The sequence below is a fragment of the Acipenser ruthenus genome, chromosome 2 (assembly GCF_902713425.1).
Source record: "Acipenser ruthenus chromosome 2, fAciRut3.2 maternal haplotype, whole genome shotgun sequence".
NCBI classification, from domain to species: domain Eukaryota; kingdom Metazoa; phylum Chordata; class Actinopteri; order Acipenseriformes; family Acipenseridae; genus Acipenser; species Acipenser ruthenus.
The window spans coordinates 36,888,504-36,908,823 of record NC_081190.1 but is presented as its reverse complement, the minus strand read 5'-3'; the positions used below and the strand labels follow the sequence as shown (position 1 = coordinate 36,908,823).

At 38.1% G+C, this 20,320-nt stretch overlaps 1 protein-coding gene across 1 annotated transcript; it reads right to left on the bottom strand.

The window, feature by feature from the left end:
• Nucleotides 1–570: 570 nt before the first annotated feature.
• LOC117408774 (asparagine--tRNA ligase, cytoplasmic) lies at nt 571–20,007 on the bottom strand. The gene is made up of 15 exons (XM_034014064.3): nt 19,789–20,007; nt 17,530–17,612; nt 13,705–13,770; nt 13,485–13,577; nt 13,300–13,389; nt 12,814–12,892; nt 12,131–12,201; nt 9,475–9,561; nt 8,894–9,115; nt 8,366–8,565; nt 7,966–8,101; nt 6,993–7,106; nt 5,037–5,168; nt 3,922–4,053; nt 571–1,562 (listed from the first exon to the last, which is right to left on the bottom strand). Exons 1-15 carry the CDS (start codon nt 19,829–19,831, stop codon nt 1,431–1,433), a joined length of 1,680 nt encoding a protein of 559 aa, XP_033869955.3. The 5' UTR covers nt 19,832–20,007; the 3' UTR covers nt 571–1,430.
• Nucleotides 20,008–20,320: the final 313 nt, after the last annotated feature.

Here is a 20,320-nt window from a genome sequence, read left to right as displayed (position 1 = left end):
ACATTAATTGACATTTAATTGTATTTATTTAAAGAGAAAACCTGAACTTTACTGTACAAAAAAAAAGTTCACTCTAGTTATTGTAAGATCACATAACCTATTTATTTTTTAATTTTTTTATAGTGCATTACACTACAGTACCTGTAATGGCAATGTAAGTCACCAGTCGGTCTCTAGTTTACAGTCCCTGAATACACAACCAGACTGCAGCTACAGTATTACATGTTGACTCAATCAGGGCACCAGACAAAGCCAAACATGAGAGCACAGAAATCATAATATCCACACTTTAAGTAAAGCGACATTTAGTCAAGAATAATCAACAGTATTTGGGAGTCTTTGACCTAGATATTTGTATGCATTAAATGGAGATTTGTCCGTACTCTCTAGGGAGTATTATGTGATTGCACAACTGAATGAGAATTGTCTGTATTGCAAAAGAAAATGACTATAATCAAGTACTGAAAGTTTTGCAGACACCCAATGCATTTAATGACGTGAATTGCTTAGCAGACAAGGTAGTGCTGTGTAAGGTTCTCTTCAATTACAATCAAATAGTCTGGACAAAGATTGTGAAAAATAACAAAGCATTTTATTGTGGAAAAAGCAAAGAACAAAGCTTGAGTACAAAAATGCAGGGTGTCTCCTCAGTCAGTTGGTGTTGATCTGAGTTTCAAAGCAGCGCCTCTCTTGATGGCATCAGTAGATGTTGTATTTGAGCCCTCTCTCCGAACTCAATTTGATGTTGCTCGGAGCTGCAGAGGAGTGTTTCTTTAATGGTGTCAGTAGATGTTCGTCTGCGCACTGAGTCACAGTTACCCAGTATATAAAGGTTAACTGCAACCACGGTTTACAAGCATTCAGTGTACGTGACAAGAGACATGTCTGCTAACAATTACACCCAAAATCAGCAAGGAATGCAAATAGCAGCTCCTTTCTCCCTTCTTTACAAGCTGAGTGTCAGTCACTTAATTCAGCCAGCCATACACCCCCTCCTTCACACAAGACCCAATTATACGACCTGTGATACATTCCAGGGCATGTGCTGAATTCATGCTAGTTAAAACTAGCTGTATGCAAGCCTTGTCTGAACGTTTAATATACCTTTAATGCAAAACTTACAACTGTTTTTACAGACAACTAACATTATTATTATTATTATTATTATTATTATTATTATTTATTTCTTAGCAGACGCCCTTATCCAGGGCGACTTACAATCGCAAGCAAATACAAATACATTCAAGTCTTACAATACAAGTCATACAATAAGAGCATAATAATCTCATAATGTAAAATCAAGGAGAGAAAAAAAAGCATATAGCCGGTTTGCAACGTTTGCTTATTTAAGAATCTGATTTCTAAAGGATAATTATTTCTATGCTATGTTTAGAGAGGACTGTTGTTTTCCATTGATGAAGGGATGCTTCTCAAGGTCTGCAGCGCTGGATGAAGCGTGGGTACAAGCACACGTCCCGGATGTGGTGTCTGTTCAGCAGCCAGGTCAGGAATCGCTCCAGCCCCAGACCATACCCACCATGAGGACAGGTGCCGTATTTGCGCTACAAAATACAGGAATAATTGAAATAAACTTAGCATTTGATGGGTGTGGCAATGCGCCCCGCCCCTGTGTGCATTTGTGTGTTGTGTTGTATGTTGCGTGTGTTAATGTTGGTGTATAGTCATTGGTACACGGGATATAAACGGGTCTGTGTTTCACGTGTATTTAAAAAGTGTAGATTTGTATTTAGGCACGAGGAGAGCACAAATCACTTCACGTGCTGGTTAAATGTAATATGTGAGCACGGGGTTGCACAGAATTAATTCACGTGCTGGGATTCAAGTGAATAATTAATTAGTAATTGAATCCCAGCACAATAGTATATATAGACGCACATTTCATTCAGTCAGGGTTAGGTGTTCGGTGAGTGGAGAACGGGAGAGAGAGAAGGAGTAAAGTAAATATAAAAGAACGTAAATATTAGTGTTATCTGCTCACCGTGTTTTGTTCGTCTGTCTGTGCACTGTCTAGTCCGTTTTGTTCGTCTGTTTATTTTGGCTACAAGTGCCGTGTCCTGTGTTTTTGTTGTGTTCCAACCTTTTATTTTCTGTTCTGTTCTGTTTGTTTATTAAATGCTGAGCGCGATCACGCGCTCAGCTATACCAAAACCCCAAATCTCTGTGTGTTACTTCCTGATTCTGGTCTGACGCCACCCACTCCGGCCGTCTTTGTGACAATGGGATATACACAAATGAGAATCAATACAAAATGATGGACTATTTACAGCTCTTAAAAAGCGACAGTGATATTAAAGGCATTGATAGCCTTTCAAAGAAACAGTTAAAAAATATTACCAAGTTTGTTTTTACTGTTTCTAGTAGTGTAATACTTAGTGTTTAAAGTTAAGGATTAAGTCTAATACAGTTTGTTGTGTGCACAAACACAGGGGAGGGAATAGTTTTGCAGTGGAATGAATATTTAAATGAATATTGAAGTTAATGATATTTTAGGTTAGCAAGCATATCCTTAGCAGTATGTAGCTTTAAATGACATTTGATTTATTATTAGGAATGCCGATACAATATACATTATGTGTTAAAAAAAAGACACCTGAAGCTGCTTATACTAAAACAAACCGTCAAGTTTTTTCAGGTGAAATACATGTATTATACTGACATCTAAGGGCTTAACATTGTAATAACCAAACAGAAACAGCACAGCAAGCCAGTGACCCTTCATCAATATGAATTTGATAATTATTCAAAAACTGCATTTTTATCATTGACTACAGAGTAATTCCTTGACAAATCACACCAAAGATATCAAACACCCTACCCAAAAACCCTGGATTTACACCAAACTTGATCTGATCAGGTCAAGGGGTCAAAGTTATAAAAGGGTGAAAAGTTGGTCCTTTGGAAAAACACCAACAATAAAGATCAGAAAAAGGTCACTGTTTTACATATACAAAGTTACAAGAAAATTCTGAAAAATAAATATCTGGAGCAAAAGCCGCATCAGCAAATTACACTTTCTCAGTATTTCTGAAATGTTTTAAAACCTGCAACGTGCAGAAGCTGAAGTGAGACTTGGGCATTGCGCTGCACAGCATGTTCTCAAGGGGGATCCAGCATTTCTCATCCTTCTCTAGCCAGAGATACAGCTCCGATTCCCCCCCCTGGGTGAATGGTTATGATAAATAAATTGTAGTCTCCAAATTCTTCAGAGGTTTTCAATCATTCCAAGCCAAACTGTATCTATCCAACAATGTATTTTCCCTCAGTTTTCATCTCTAGCTCATACAGTTTTTGAGTTAAAGGTCAATTAATAGCTGGGGGAGGTTCTAAAATCAACCAAATGTTGACACCTTTATAACTTTGGACCCTTGACCTGATCAGGCTGAAATCGTAAATGTGTTTTTTTTTTTGCTTTAAACTACCATGAGCAGCGAGTTTGGTGTAAATCAGAGAGGGTAGGGTGTTAGCTGTTGGGTGATTTGTCACAGAACAACCCTACATTTGAAAGTACTTATTCAACAAACTTGCTTTGTTTCACAACCAGTCAATATTTGTTCTCGCTATATTTGAAAGCTATAATTCTTTTGTAATTTAGGCACTGAAGAAAAGTCACAAGATACACAAATTATGATGAAAAGCAAAAACAAACTTTTCCATGCAACACATTCTTTAACTGTATGTTTCCTTTTTAAAAAAATTGGAGAAAAAGACTTAACTTTGTAGAAATAGTATAAAGAATAGTTAATATATTTGAAGATATTCAAGCAATACAGATGTACTGAGGTGCAGCATGTGGAGGAGTTCCTTGTCCCAGTTTACAGGGATTAGGGGGTGTTTTAGCCAAGCCAGAATGTTATTGAGCAGAATTGGAATTTACCCATGACATATATTTAATGTCCGTACCTGATCTGTGTACCAGTAGTAGGGAGTGGGGTCGATTTTTTCCCTCTTGTAGCCTTCCAACAGTTCTTCACTATCCCAGATACGCATTGACCCTCCAACAATCTCTCCAACATTAGGCATCAGTACATCAACCTACAAAAGCACATGACAATAAAACCTAAATTCAACATAGGCACAGCTAAAAGCAACAAGTTATTAAACTCTTAACTATGAATATAGTACCTCATAAAGCACATCATACAAGCTCAAACAAACTAAATCAAGCATGCAAGTGACATTCATCCTCATCATAGCTGTAAATACAAAATTAGACCCATCGGTAACTTTGACCTACATTCACTGTAAGCACATGTAAAAAATAAAAAAATAATAAAAAAAGTATTACATATATACACATTCTATACTTTTAAGGTAAAGAATGACCAGATCAAGTCTGATCACAATTTATTAAGTGATTTACTGTATGTTAAAGGGCACATAGGGACCTTTTTATTTTATTGTGTTACATGTTCCCATGTGTTGCTACAACTGTTTATGTAAGGTGTGTGTATTGTTAATTTTTTTTTTTTTACATTTTGACCAATTTTTAACTTTTAAATTGCATTCCCTGCCTCAAGATGGCTTCCAATGTACTCCTGCTCACTGGTAAATCCATCTCCGTTACACATCTCCATTACGAAAGGTTAGGCGGAAATGTATCAGACAGTAACATGTGTTTCTTAAATGTCTACATAGCCCTGAAGAAGACTTTAGGGGTTTGAAAGCGGAACTTTAAGAAGCAGGCATTATTTACAAATCAGAGGAGTCTACAAGTAGACGGTACCAATACTATGCAAGTTTATGATGCTTCGTTTCATTTCTGATGGCAAAATTAAATCTTAATTCAAACAGAACAACCATCTTGAAGCAGAAACACACAAGTCACACAAATGACAGGCTTGTTGTTGATTAACATACTTCTGCCACTGTGGGTCCAGTATTATGCCATGGTTTAATTTTTTAATCTTGTTATTTATTTTACAGTTGAGACCCTTTAAATACAATTTAATCTCAATATAAAATGCACTTTCTAGCCTCATCCCCCTGGTCCTCATGACCCAGATAGAGGAACCTACTGATTCAGTAAGGCGTCTATCTTCAGGGCAGCGCTGCATATAGAAAGACTTGATCTCAGCTGGGAAGCGACAAAGCAGGATGGTCTCATTGATGGTGTCAGTCATGAGTCTCTCAGGAGCTTCAGGAATGTCCTATTGAAACATCAGCAATTTCATTTAATTCAGGTATTCAGTGCACATTAAAACATCCAACTATAAACATGGAACTACAGTGCCTATAGAAAGTCTACACCCCCTTTCAAAATGTTCACCTTTTGTTGCCTTATAGCCTGGAATTAAAATGCATTAAAATAGTTTTTTTTTCATTTATCTACACATCCTACCCCACAACTTCCAAGTGAAAAAAATATCTAGAAATTTGTAGAAAATTAATTAAAAAATAAAAACTGAAATAGCTTGGTTGGATAAGTGTCCACCCCCCTTGTAATAGCAATCCTAAATTAGCTCAGGTGTAAGCAATCGCCTTCATAATCACACACCAAGTTAAGTGGCCTCCACCTGTGTTAAATTGTAGTGATTCACATGATTTCAGGATAAATTCAGCAGTTCCTGTAAAGTTCCCTCTGCTGGGTAGTGCATTTCAAAGCAAAGACTCAACCATGAGCACCAAGGCGCTTTCAAAAGAACTCTGGGACAAAGTTGTTGAAAGGCACAGATCAGGGGATGGGTATAAAGAAATATCAAAGGCCTTGTATAGCCCTTGGAGCACGGTCAAGACGATTATTAAGAAGTGGAAGGTGTATGGCACCACCAAGAACCTGCCTAGATCAGGCTGTCCCTCCAAACTGGATGACTGAGCAAGAAGGAGACTTATCAGAGAGGCTACCAAGAGGCCAATGGCAACTTTGCAAGAGCTACAGGCTTTTATGACCAAGACTGGTCAGAGTGTGCATGTGACAACAATATCCCAAGCACTCCACATATCTGGCCTGTATGGTAGGGTGGCAAGAAGGAAGCCATTACTCAAGAAAGCCCACCTTGAATCCCGTTTGAAGTATGCAAAAAAACACTCAGAAGATTCTGTAGCCATGTGGCAAAAAGTTTTGTGGTCTGAGAAACTAAAATGGAACTTTTTGGCCTAATTGCAAAGCGTTATGTTTGGTGCAAACCCAACACAGCGCATTACCCAAAGGACACCATCCCTACTGTGAAGCATGGTGGACACAGCATCATGTTATGGGGATGTTTCTCATCAGCAGGGACTGGGGCACTTGACAGGATAGAAGGGAAAATTAATGGAGCAAAGTTCAGAGAAGTCCTTGAGGAAAACCTGCTGCCCTCTGCAAAAAAGCTGAAACTGGGACAGAAGTTCACCTTTCAGCATGACAACGACCCAAAGCACACAGCCAAAGCTACACTGGAGTGGCTAAGGAACAAAAAGGTAAATGTCCTTGAGTGACCCAGTCAGAGCCCCGACCTAAATCCAATCGAAAATTTGTGGCATGACTTGAAGATTGCTGTCCATCAACGCTCCCCAAGGAACTTGACAGAGCTTTAACAGTTTTGTAAAGAAGAATGGTCAAATATTGCCAAATCTAGGTGTGCAAAGTTGGTAGAGACCTATTCCAACAGACACAGCTGTAATTGCTGCCAAAGGTTCTTCCATCAAGTATTAACTCAGGGGGCTGGAGACTTATCCAATTATGATCTTTCAATTTTGTATTTTTAATATATAATTTTTTTCTCAATAAAAACTTTTTTCCCCTTAACATTGTGAAGTATGGTGTGTAGATAAGTGGAAAAAAATCTTCATTTAAATGCATGAAACTCTGAGGCACTGACACAACAAAATGTGAAAAAAGTTCAAGGGGGTGTAGACTTTCTATAGGCATTGTATATAGGTATTCTTAGTACTCTTTAAAAAAAACAGCAAACAGGATGCCCTTTCATTTTTGCAAGTGTACCTGAAAAATACTTAACAACCATTTCAAATGACTGAAAACTAAGAATGCTTACTTCTCCAAATTCATAGTAGGTCCCATCCTCTTTTTTCACATCGTGCTCCTTCAGCCAGGTAATGGCCTCTGGGTAGTTCATTCTCTTGAAAGGACGTTTAGGGGGCTTGAAATCCTGGAGGCATCAGAGCATGGAAAACATCATATATACTGAAGCCACAAAACAACAATGATAATAATAGTAAAAGGAACTAAGTAAACATTTTGACAAGTGCTTTGGGATGCCTTGATAGTGTGAAAACACAGTCAAATCTCATTAAAATGAACTGGATTAGACGAATATCCTGATACTATGAATTTTCTATGTGGTCCCGGACAAATTTAGCAGTCGCTTATTGTAAATTACTTATTATAATACAAATTCACTTAACAAGAATTTCCTGTTATTGCAAATTATTTTGGAGCCCCTCAGGGAAGAAAAATCTGAATAAAACAAAATTTCCCTAGTTCAAACAGCTGAGTGCAAAGGACATTGGGAAATGTATCCACTTGCATCCAGATTAGTGCCTCTGTTCTGTATTTTACTGCTGTTTTGGGACTACTGATCTTATGATCACGCATCAAAGTAATTTCAATGTAGAAGCGCAAAAACGTGTACGATCCTTGTAGACATAAGTGGAGGTGTTGAAAGGGGTGGATGATGCACCACCCTACAAGATGTTGCCGCAGATTTCAATATTCCCGCAAACACTTTGTCAACCAATTTGTCAACCAATTTGAAAAACCGGGATACAATAATACAGGTCAATTAACACCAAACTGTGGATGCAAGTCGTCAGGCTGTCCGATTTGCTCAGTACCCTGAAGTTGAGGATTCATTGATTTGTGGTTTAAAAATGCCTGTAATCAGATGTACAGATGCACTTTTTACCATTATACATTTTTTCAACAGGTCTAAGCTGCCCAAAAACCCACATTATATTTACTATTTCAATGAAATCATAAATATTACAGTAGATCTTTACTGAACATACTGGGTTAATATCATAAAGCATGGCAGCAGCTGGAGACTTCAGAACCCTGTCCACAACATCACAAACCAGGTCTTCCAGACGGTTCAGCAGGTCCTCAAATGTAATGAATGGACACTCTGCCTCAACGTGAGTGTATCTGGGGGAACAGGTAAAAATCACATTCCATCACAGAGCAGAAGCACAGGTTTTACCTAACAACCCACGATAACCCATCCAAGCAAAGTAGATTGTTGTTTCCAACCTGCTTCTACCCCATCTTAAAGATAGGCGGGACTGAGGAAACAGTGACTATTAGATAGGATTAAATCTTAGGTAGGGGAACGTTGCACTAAGCCCCCGAGACCCTTACCAATACCATTCACAAGTACAGAACCGTTGTGAGGAGTCTGATATTCCTTACTCTGACAGATGTCTGCGTGTTCTAGACTGTTCTGCGCGGTAGGACTGGGAGATACAGAAGGTATCTCCCAGGGCTGGAATGCATGTTTCCAGGTAGAGCTGGGAAGACTGGGTTAGGTATGCCTCTTCCCCAAAGTAGTTCAGGTTAAACAAAGTGGATCCTCCCTCGACTTGAGTCTGCACCAGGGTAGGGGGTGTGATCTGCAAAAACAGAAGACCATGAGATTATGGATTCAAATTTAGTATGGATTCATTTTACTTTAAAATGGAAGGACACAAAAATACTTTTCATAAAGGCTTAATATCCACACCGCATCCTGGTTAAAAGCTGTAAACAACATTAAAAGTGTGTCAACCTTACTGTATATGTAGAGAACACTGTAGATAAAAGGTCAAAGGCTAATTTCTTCTGTTAAACCAAGTTGCAATTTCTTTGGAAAAAAATATATTACTGATATTTCTCACAGGTAACACACATGTTAATAAATGTAAATGAATGATTAATGTATCAAATCAATAACAGTTTTACCTCATTGTATCCCCGGCTAAAGAAGTGCTCTCTGAAGCAGTGTGTAACAGCAGAGCGCACTTTCAGGATCTTGGACATGTTTTCTCCACGGATCATCATGTGCCGGTTGTTCAGTTGCACGTCCACATCCGACTCTTCATTGAGCAAATTATCAGCACCACCGGCTGGAGCCAAGCCAATCAGCTCCCAGAAATCACAGTGAAGCTCATGGCCTCCCGGAGCCTGCACAAAGCAAAGTCAGCAACATTAACTAGGTCTCATAAACACTGGTACAACGCTGTATTATAAAAGAATCATGTACATCCATTTGTACCAAAATGTTTATGGCCACGCAGATTTTTAGTAAAACAGATCTAGATTTTGAAACTATGGGCCCTATACACAGCTTTAGTTTATGCATTCGTACCACTTCACATTTTCCAATATATCTGCAGGACTGCTTATCCAATTGTCATGAAACTTGGTATGAACTCCAGACATCCATGTATCTGTATGTCACACCTGCGTTTACCTGGAGAATTACTTATTACATTTTGAATTCACAGTTGTGAGGTTTGTTTTTTCTTTTAAAATATACTCACTTGCTTCCCTTCTGGCACAAGCTTCAGCGTTCCATAAAGCGCAACAGTGCTTTCAGTGGACAGGACCATCGCATTATAGCACTGACACTAAGAAAAGAGAAACACAAATATTTAGTTCAGTTATAACATGGTTAATGACTTAGGAAAAGAAATGGACACAAGAACGAATACTACTTTACAACAGACAACACAATTGTGCAGCTCAAGATCTACAGCGAGAGCTCTGGGACAAGACGTGGCAATCCAGGTTTGTACCTGTGACTGGACCAAGGTCTGAAGAATCATCAAGTGAGAAAGAGATGCTTGAGGGAGAAGAGGCAGGGGCCTCACATCGATCAGTACTTCTTATGAAGCCGGACAAGTCAGACAAGTGAAATCCAGCGACAGGGTGCACACCACAGTTCACATGATATCAGCACCCCTGTTATAATCAAGAGTAGTTCTGATAAGAGTACAGCTAGTGATAAAACCAATGATACTGGTGAGCCTAGTCAGGTGAACCAGCCTAGGAGAGAAAGGAACCTTAAAGGGCGCAAACCAAGGTTCAAGTCACCTAGAGCCTCAAGAAAAGGTGGCACACGGTTGAAACGGACCTCTGCTTGTTGTTGTATAAGTGGAACAGTAGAAAGGAAGCTGGATAAGTTTGGAGATACCAGCTATGTGTATGGGAGTGAGAGGTAGAAAGATAGAAGATAGAAAGCAACAAACAACTATGATTCCAGGAAAGTCTACAAAACAACTGGACAGAGAACACCTGGTTAGAGAATTGAAGCAACTGAGGAAGGAGTGGAAGAGGGCCGAAGAAAGCCAGAAGGAGGCCATTAGTCTTCTGCAAAATTTTCTAAAACAGGGGTCTCCAATCTTGGTCCTGGAGGGCCGGTGTCCCTCCTGGTTTTTGTTCCAGCTGTACCCTAAATAACTTAATTGGACCACTTAAGTGCTTATTAGAAGCTTAATTGGTCCAATTAAGTAATTTAGGGTACAGTTGGAACAAAAACCAAGAGAGGCACCGGCCCTCCAGGACCAGGACTGGAGACCCTTTACCTAAAACATAAGCTTGCAAAAATGTGCAAAGCAGAGCACATACGGAAGCTCTGTAAAACAAAAGCCCATTTAAGAACCAGCTTTTATAAAGATCCATTCACCAGAGAAAAAAAATAGTATAATTACAGCAACTAAGCTCTTCACCAGTTACCCCAAAGCACATTCTTACAGGGTGTAACATGGGTCTGAGCCAGAGTCGCTTCACTTGGCATAATGACCAGGTGCTGTGATGCTTGGGTTTAGCACTGGAAGAGCAGCGTAATCAGATCAACAGCTCACCGCCAGTATCAGCAATAGCTGGTACACAGAGAACAACATTCCTCTGTTCAGGAGAGCAACCAACAGGAAAAGCTATTAGAACTAAGATTCACCTGGAACAACTAGAGGCTGCTAGAGATTGGAGAATGCAAGCAGATGTGCCAGTGCCTTATTTTTCAACCTGACATTGTCCTGTGGTCAGTTTCAGCACACCTTGTTCTCCTGCTGGAGCTAACAGTGCCATGGGAGGATTCCGTGGATACAAGAGAAAGAAACCTCACTATGCTGAGTTAGCCACTAAGGTGGAACAGTGGGAGTCTGGCTTTATCCATAGAGGTGGGTTGTCTGGGATTCGTTGTGCACTCCATGACCCAGCATTTTAGAGATACTGGATTCAGTAGACAGGAATTGCAGCGTATAGTGAAGGCTTTATCCAAGGTGGCAGAGAGAAGTAGCAACTGGCTTTGGTTGAGGCAGATTGGGGGCTTCAAAAGAGAGACGATGGAGGAAGTTAACATCAATGTAAAGGAATGGATAGCTAAGGGAAGTGATAGAGAAAGTTAATATCAATGAAAAGGACTGGATAGCTAAGGTAAGTAAACTGGGCTGGGTTGTGTTAAGGGGTGGAGGGGTGTGGTGCTGGGATGCCAGCGTCACTGTTGAGCCTTCTTGAGGTGTCACGGGCTTGTTGCCCACTTGATGACCCCTGCAAAGTGCCCCACCCAGCCATTCCAGACGGTAGTCATGCTGTCTCTAGGTAGGCCGCACTTTGGTTGATCCCTGGAACCAGCATCGCCGCTGTTACATGTGCTGATGTGCCAGGGAGGCAGCAAAGCTTAGTCTCCCCACCAAGTGAGTATTCCTCTGAATAAATGGTTCTTGTATATGTAATTTAGGTTATATCTTTGTAAATGCCTCTTTATTTGAGGTTTTACTTTTTCCTCAAATTGAGGGGGAGAAATTTGGGTCTTAAATTCAAAGGAATACATACAGTATTCCTTTAAGGAATTCTCATATCATCAATATTCTCCTCATATTTAATTTTGTACCTGTTATTTTCCATGATTACTAAATATTCCAGTATCAGGCACAGGCAGCCTTTTCTTATACTCAGATCATACACTTTTGTTCTCTTTGTTTATTCCAGTTCTCCAGCGAGAGATTGCGCTGCGTTGTATCTTGCAAGGGCTAAGTCAAGGAATAGGAGAGCGTCATTTTCAGCATCCCTTACAGCAGTTTCAATACTATTTTAACATCTGTCAATGGACACTTTGCACAGCCTCTGTAATGCTGAAAAATAGTTGGTGCTCACAATCTTATGTAACAAAGGAAACAAATATTGGAAAATAATTACCAACTCATCAGTAAGGACACACTGCAGGTAGCCTGTACCGTCTCGAAGAACTATGAACATCAGGTTCTTCCCTGCAAAAAAGTTATATAGTTCCTATTAAGAGATGCCAATCAAAAGAATGTGGTAATGTGTGTACAGCAAAAGATGATTTGACAAGTTACTATTGACAAATATTTTGGTTACTTTCAGTTTTCACATTTTCACAACAGTCTTATAAAGGCATTGTGAGAGGGTGTGTAGGTGGTTCACGGGAGTCAGAAAGTGTCTTTGAGACACCGCACAGGCCCTCAGGGTTTCAACAAGCAATGGTGTCCAACTCCTCCCCCGTACATAAAACTACAAAGAAAATTGCTTTTACTCAGTCTGTACACTTTTGTTCTCTTTGTTTATTCAAGTTCTCCGGCCAGAGCTTCCGTTGTGTTGTATCTTGCAAGGGCTAACCCAAAGAATAGGAGAGCGTCATTTTTATGAGATCGACCGTCTCCCCAAGACCTGCACCCCCAACCAATCTAAGAGGTCCACGAGACACACCCTCGCTCAACATCTTCGTGTCATCGCCATACTTGGCAGGCGGATCAAACAGGGCTTCCGACCCCCCCCCACCCCCAGGATCAGGCATGTGCCCGCTAGCCAGCACAGATCTCCCCTGTCACAGGCACACATAGAAAAATATATTCCTTTACCTTGTCTGCGCAACCTGTGCACCCAGCCAAACACTTTCACACGACGACCCCTGAATTCCTCCAGAGATCGAATCTTCAGCTGAAATTACAAAACAAGCATGTTATTCGCTGGTTCCTGTTGTACTTTCAAACCAGATTGGAATAAACTGTGTGTGATTTAAAAACTGTGTGTGATTTATCAATCAGTGAAGTTTAATGTGGAGAACTGGAGTTTCAGATGCACAGATGCAGCCGTGATGTGGTAGTTATCTTAACTGAATGCCTTTTAAAACCATCCAATTTAAATCCATACAGTTTGGTTGTTTTCTAGAGAACATCGTATTACAAAGGGAGTTCAGATTTTAATAGTTTCCTTCATGCCCCCCCCCCCCCCCCCCCCAATTCTCAAAGAGACCTCCACATGGAACCCAGTTGATAAGGATGTATTAGATCTTACTGCATTACATTTAAAATGTTGCACATATACCCATATGAAATCAGACTCACTGTTTCAGGCTCTGGAAGACTAGGATCATTCTTGATCACAATCTTTTTAGCTTCTTCCAAGTTCTTTTCTCTGCGAATTGCATCTTCCGCCTGTATATAAAATGTCAAAACTTCCATTATCAGTACATTCATAGAAAAAATGAATAATACAAAAATCAAACACCGTTTTAAGCATGAAAACTAACCTCTTTTTTATCTTTGGCTTCATTTTTCATTTGTTCCCGATGCCAGAGCTTTCCAACACTCTTCATCTGGGTTTTAGATATAAGAGCCCAGCGCTAAAAAATGAAAATACATATGTATTTTAGAAATCAATATTAATCAAATTACAACTGAAATAGTCAAAAAATATGTTTTTTAATTTAAATATGTACCCTCCACCCACAATATACTACATATATTTACCTCATCATCCTTTTGTGAGTCGACATAAATGTTGGGAAATGGTTCCTTTCCATAAAACAACATTGCCTGAAGAGAGAGAAAAACTATGAACTTAATGATGTGACAACCAAGAATTTGAATGAATGTACATCTTATTGGCACTAGCGACATCATCACGCTCCAGTTTGCATATATATATATCTCATTTGAAAATGAAATTGGGCCAGTGATAATATTGCCAATGCCAGGAAAATGTATTTAAAGTCTTGACTAAAACTTATAAACAATATACATTGATCCCTCATTATTATACTACATTAAAAAAAAAAACTTAAAATACAGAGGGGTCGTGATTTATTGAAGGGTCCTTACACAGTGTCATACAGTGAATGGTACTGTATACTGTGACCCCTTTTGTATGGGTTTTATTGTATTTTAATGTTGATAGGTTGTATGAAGGATAAAACATAAACTAAAGTGTTTCCAAAATAAATCTATGAAGAGAACATACTGAAGATCAGTGCCTGCGCTAGGGGGGTGCTGGGGTGGGCCGTGCACCACAAAATGTCCCTTTGGCCCACCCAAGTTCACTCTCCTGAGCAGGAGACTGAACTTGGGTGGGCCAAAAGTGTATATTATCTTCCCTGTTTCATTTTCTAACTTTATCCGATACATTTTTCAACCTGTCACCAATATTTACAAATAGTTCTTGTCAGACACACCTGAATGTAGATACTCGCAAATCACGTCAAATTATTCCAAAACTACCCGCCTACTCTATTTCAATTTAACAAATTGAAAAGTTCACATCCAGTTTAAGAAGCCTTTAGAGTGAGTGAGAGAGAGACGTACTGTAGTTAAGGATGTTAAAGGAGAGTGAAGAAAAAGGTTAGTAAATTGAGGTTAGTGCTGCTTTAGAGAGGTGAAAGTAACAAAAAGTAAATATAATGCAAATGCTCATCTATTAACAACAAAACAGCATACCTTAAATTGAAATTCAATTTACGCTAGGGTGCACAAGATCTTTATTTGAGCTGCGTACTTTTGCTACAGTTTATTTAAATAGGTGCAACTGTGCAAGCACAATGTGTCAATCATTCCCCTCGGCCTCGCCCACTTCCATCGAAGAAATTGGGGCTTGCTCTTGCTGTCTGCCAACACGTTCACCCAATCACAGCTAACTTTAGCTGAAACCCAAAACTGACACTCAGACGAGTTTTGGATGGGGGCTCCGAGCTTCACAGAAGACCAGGCTGAAGTTAAGTTACTTATTCCCGATTCGAGGCTGAAGTCAGTTACTTATTCGCACAGTTACGTATTAAATATTAGCTCACATTCTAAGGGGGAAATCACATAGATATGTGCCACCTCAAGCAAGGTATCATTCTAAAGCTTGAGCATTTCTCTTCAGCATAAAGTTGATTGCAGCACAAGTAGGCATTCACAGGCTATTCCGTGAAAAATACATACACCCTTTTCCTGCATCTTAGCACACATTGTGAGGGCTTTGCCACCTCAAGCTGGCAGTGATGTTGAAGGTTAAGCAATTGTCTTGTGAATAGAGTATGGTGCATAGTGGCATGTACAGAACTATTAAGTGCTATTTAGAATGAAAATTAGAGCATTTATTATGAATTATTTTGCTCAAATTTCAAAATGGAAAATATCAAACAAGCAAAGAACAAAACAGTAGAGGCAGTAGAGACAGAGACAAATGTAAAATCACATATTGAGCAGCATCTTCAAAATCTGTTCGGGAACTGTGCATTTGCTGAAAACACATTTCGCAATTTGATTATATCGCTTTACTCAAAGCGAAGAAGCTGTCTCTTTTGTTTAGTTATTTGATTGTTTGATATTTTCCGTTTCACCAAAATAATTTGCTCAAAGACCGAAATAACCTTTCACTTCATTCTTTGATGATATTTTTGTCGGTGATTGACCGAATCCTGACTGAGTGTAACACACACATTACATTAAGGTCAGTATACACTAATGTGGACTTTTCAGGCTCATATCAGAGGTTTTTTGGTCAGTAAATATTTAATAAATACAAAAATAAAATATTTTGTTATCTCACTGCATCATACTATAAAATGACTTTTGACTAGGCTGTTTATGTTATTTTATTTATATATTTTTTTCTGTGCTAGGATCAATAACACTTAATACTTTGAAACAAAATAATAATAAAAAAAGACTGACATCTAAGATACTTGTTTTTCACTAGTTTTCTTTTTAATCTTGTACAAATGTTTGTTTCTTCTACTCTCCATTAATGTGGATTAAGGTCTACAACAAAATATATATTTTAATGTACTTCACACACACACACACACATAATGTGTTTTATTTTAGGTACACACTTATTTGTGTGTGTCCTGGGAGGATACAGGGTAATGTTACATCATACACAATACAATGCATAAGAAATAAAATACAATGTGTTAAAAGAAAAACAATACGACCTGTTCTTTAAATGGATAAGCAGCTATGATATAAAAGTTCCTACTGATGGCAGTGATTTTGAGCATGTTCCAATAAGATGGCATGACACAGGAAAAGGAGTGCTGGCCAGAACTACAAGTATGCCTAAATTAGGCACACCAAATGTGAATGAATCTCCTGGGGCCGGTTTTTCAAAACTTTTAATCTGGATCAAAGTGATACAGATTTTGTAATCCTATATTTTGTGATCGAGATTACTTTTGTCTGGATCATTTTGATCTGGCTTTTCAGAAAATGCCACTGCTGGATAACATTTATTCAGATAACAAATAATCATGATTATGAAATCCAGTTTTTTTAATAGGCTAGTTAATAGCTTTTTTTAAGAGGCCTTATTTATGATATAACCTAATTCAACAAAATAAATACGATCATAGTAATAATGATTAATACACAATTATTTATTTTGTTTGATATTATTTTTCAACATAATCTAAATCACTTTTAATGTTAGTGCACATATAACACATGCAAATAATGGTTATTTTATTTATGCCTACTTAGCAGAAATTAAATAACTAAATCTAAATTGAATAAAATTAAAACTTTTGAAATAAGGATATGTGTTTTTAGACATCTTCATCGTCTTCCTCGTAGGTCGAACTTGGAGGCGTATGCGTATGCTTTTTTATTAAAGCTATACCACTAAATAAGTGTTTTCCTTTTTGCTTGCATGGATACAAAACATATGTAAATATTATATTCTAACTCTATTTGGACATAGTGTGTGTTTGCTATGACAATTCAAACAAAATATCAATGTTCTATGATAATTTAAAAGCTAAATCCACCTCTGCAGCAGGTTCAAAGTAATCTTGATCTCTTTAAATTCTGAAAGACCCAATTGAAACATTTAAAATTGTGATTAAAAGTGCGATCGGATTACCAAAACGAAATCCGGATCACAGTAATCCTGATAGCATTTTGATGTGTTGAAAAACCCAATTGCACAATATAATCCAGATCAAAACGCGGAAATCCGATTACCAAAGCTTTGAAAAACCGGCCCCTGAGCACAGTGCACAGCATGAATTTTGTTTGTAAAAGTCGTGCAGACAAAGTAAGGAAATATATAGGAAGGTGCATTTCCAGTAAATGAGAGCTGTGCTTTTGTTTCCCTCAAGATAAACACTGTATCAAATCTGAATTAAATCCAACTACTGGCTCTCTGTGGAATGCCAGATAATGTGTTTACATAGGTTTTAACAATAAATTTATAGCCAAAAACAGCACCATTTAATGCACAGTGCTGATAAGGTAAGGTAATTTTGGTAAAGCTATTTTGTTGGTATATTTGTAGAATCTATAGTCAAATCATTACAATCTCCTTTACATTACCTTCAATGCAGTTTTGAAAGGTTTCTCTTTAGTCCCATCTCCAGTTGAATCATCTCCTTCTTTATCAGAGACATACAGCTCCCCTGGGTGATTAGAAAATAATAATAATACTGCATGTAAAGAGGGCTGTGTAGCCTGATTCACATCAACACAAACATAACTACTGAAAAGAAATACAAAAGTTGACGTTTGCTGAAGTCTGTTGACTGATAAATAACTTAATTTGTCAAGTTTGAAATGTGTTTTTGTTTTCCCAAATTATTTTACAATAAAACCTATTTAATATCACCCATGTTTCTGTCACTCTGCATATTAGTATCACAACAATGGGAATCAATAAGGAAACATTATGATATCCCTTTGGGTATCACAGTATGGTTATTGTCAAGCACACTGATCAGTAAAACAATTAATTTCCAACTCACTAATATCACTTGAAAATAAAAAAACACACATTTGGACACAATAAGTTGCTATTGAAAATTGTTGTACAGTAATTGAAATGTCTTTACATATAATGTGCACAATACAGCACAATAACTTAGCAAGGTGTATTTTTGGTGTTTAGTAAGTCATTTGTTTAACATGTACAGTAAAGTATCAGATTACATTGAATGAAATTAAATATAAAAAGACAATATTGTAATCAATGCACTAATCCTGTATGTGGAGTTTCAGTTTAATAGGTATCAATAGTTCTTTTGTGTTTTTTATTTATTGTTGTTGATCATTGAACTTCAGATTAAGTGGGTACGGTTCACTTAACTCACACGCTCAGAAATAGAAAATGCTGCCAAGTTTCTGCTCAGTAAGCTTTAATTGGTCATTACCTTTCATTCAGGGCACTGAGCGTCTGATGTAGCAGCCACTAGAGCAGGGGTGCCCAATCCTGGTCCTGGAGGGCCGGTGTCCCTCCTGGTTTTTGTTCCAACTGTATACTAAATTGCTTAATTGGACCAATTAAGCTTCTAATAAGTGCTGGATTGGTTCAATTAAGTAATTTAGGGGGCAGTTGGAACAAAAGCCAGGAGGACAACGGGGCTCCAGGACCAGGATTGGGCACCCCTGCACTAGAGGGTGCAAAATAATTTAACACACACTCAAACACAGAATTCTACCACGTTTCTCATTCTTGATCTTTATTATACTAATTTAAAGACAAAATGCGTATAATATTTCTGAATGAGAAAAGTCAACGACCAAGTTCAGTATCTACAAAAGTTATCTACAAAAATACAGCAAAACAAAACACAGCTGCAACTTCAGGCCTCGCCACATCATATGCGATTTACACCTAACCTGTAAACCTAATCCTAACTGTCACTATCAAACTAACTATGGTTACTTTTATTTCAACACCGTTTCTTTTGCACCCTCCAGCGGCCTCTAGTGGCTACTACATCCGACGCTCACCGCCCTGAACTAAAAGGTAATACGCAATAACGTTTGAACCTTTATTTCATAAATACATTCATAATTTCTGCATTTTGTATATGTATTAAAATAACCTAATAAAGCGTAACGAGAAAAACAATGGCAAAATGTTTTGAGTGTGTGAGTTAAGTGTACCGTAGCCGTATTAAGGAAACATTGTAAAAGTCCCATTTGAAAATGTGATGTTCTTAAGGGTTGACATTTACATTTTCGTAAACAAAGGGTCACATACAATTTAGATTACTTTAGATTTACTGAGTATCGCTTCCTGGAGAAAAAAAGGAGTAAGTTCCGATACGTAAAAAAAGAGATAGTGTACTGAGAGATATGCATGAAGTAGGCAGCAGTGTGGAGTGGTGGTTAGGGCTCTGGACTCTTGACCGGAGGGTTGTGGGTTCAATCCCCAGTGGGGGACACTGCTGTTGTACCCTTGAGCAAAGTACTTTACCTAGATTGCTCCAGTAAAAACCCAACTGTATAAATGGGTAATTGTATGTAAAAATAATGTGATCTCTGTATAATGTGATATCTTGTAACAATTGTAAGTCGCCCTGGATAAGGGCGTCTGCTAAGAAATAAATAAATAGTAATAATAATAATAATGAAGTAAACCAATAGAAATAAGCACAACTAGCACAAGCGACTTCAATAAACATACCAGTTCTAAAAGATTTTGAACAAGAAAGCAAACACCAATACCACTGTATTACGGTATTAATGATTTTTAAAATATGCTTTACTTACACACATGTTTTGGTTTACTTCATTATTATTATTAATAATTATTATTAATAATAAACCGTAATTTTAGGTGTGCCGACTTACCAAGTGACAGCTGTTCAGCAATCTGGGTCACTTCTGCAGCCATGTCCTCGCCATATATATTACTTCTTTGAATAGATAATCTGATAAATTTAAATTAATACCAAATATATGTATAAATATTTTAAATTACAACCACAAAAACCGTCTTCCTAAAATCAACCCCACACCTCAGAGAGCAATCAAACGAGTCTTCCTGTTCAAATGTTCCATCTCGGCTTCTCATTGGTTAATAATTCATGAAGCTAAAGAATGTACCCGGTGCTGGAATGACGATTGCCTCGTTTGTCTGTCCGTCACCGTAGTCCTGCCTTGGCAGAGCATGTATGGTTGAGCACAACGCTCATTTCAATAAATGATTCAGGAGGTTGCATCAGCATTGCACTGCGGCGATTGGAAAGTCACGTGTTGTTTTAGCGATGAACACAGAAACTCAAATAATTGGGTTTTTTTTTCTCCTCTCTCTCAAAAGTATGCATATACTGTAGTTGTTTTTTGTCTAATGCTACACAGTTCTATAATGTTGCACTATAAC

What these genes read in the sequence shown, in the direction of transcription:
- LOC117408774 (XM_034014064.3), bottom strand. Translation starts at nt 19,831, where the DNA reads ATGGCTGCAGAAGTGACCCAGATTGCTGAACAGCTGTCACTTG. An exon ending in TGCTGAACAGCTGTCACTTG is followed by an intron (nt 17,613 to 19,788) that starts GTAAGTCGGCAC and finishes CTAATCACCCAG; the next exon opens with GGGAGCTGTATGTCTCTGAT. An exon ending in AAGCCAAAGATAAAAAAGAG is followed by an intron (nt 13,390 to 13,484) that starts GTTAGTTTTCAT and finishes TTTTATATACAG; the next exon opens with GCGGAAGATGCAATTCGCAG.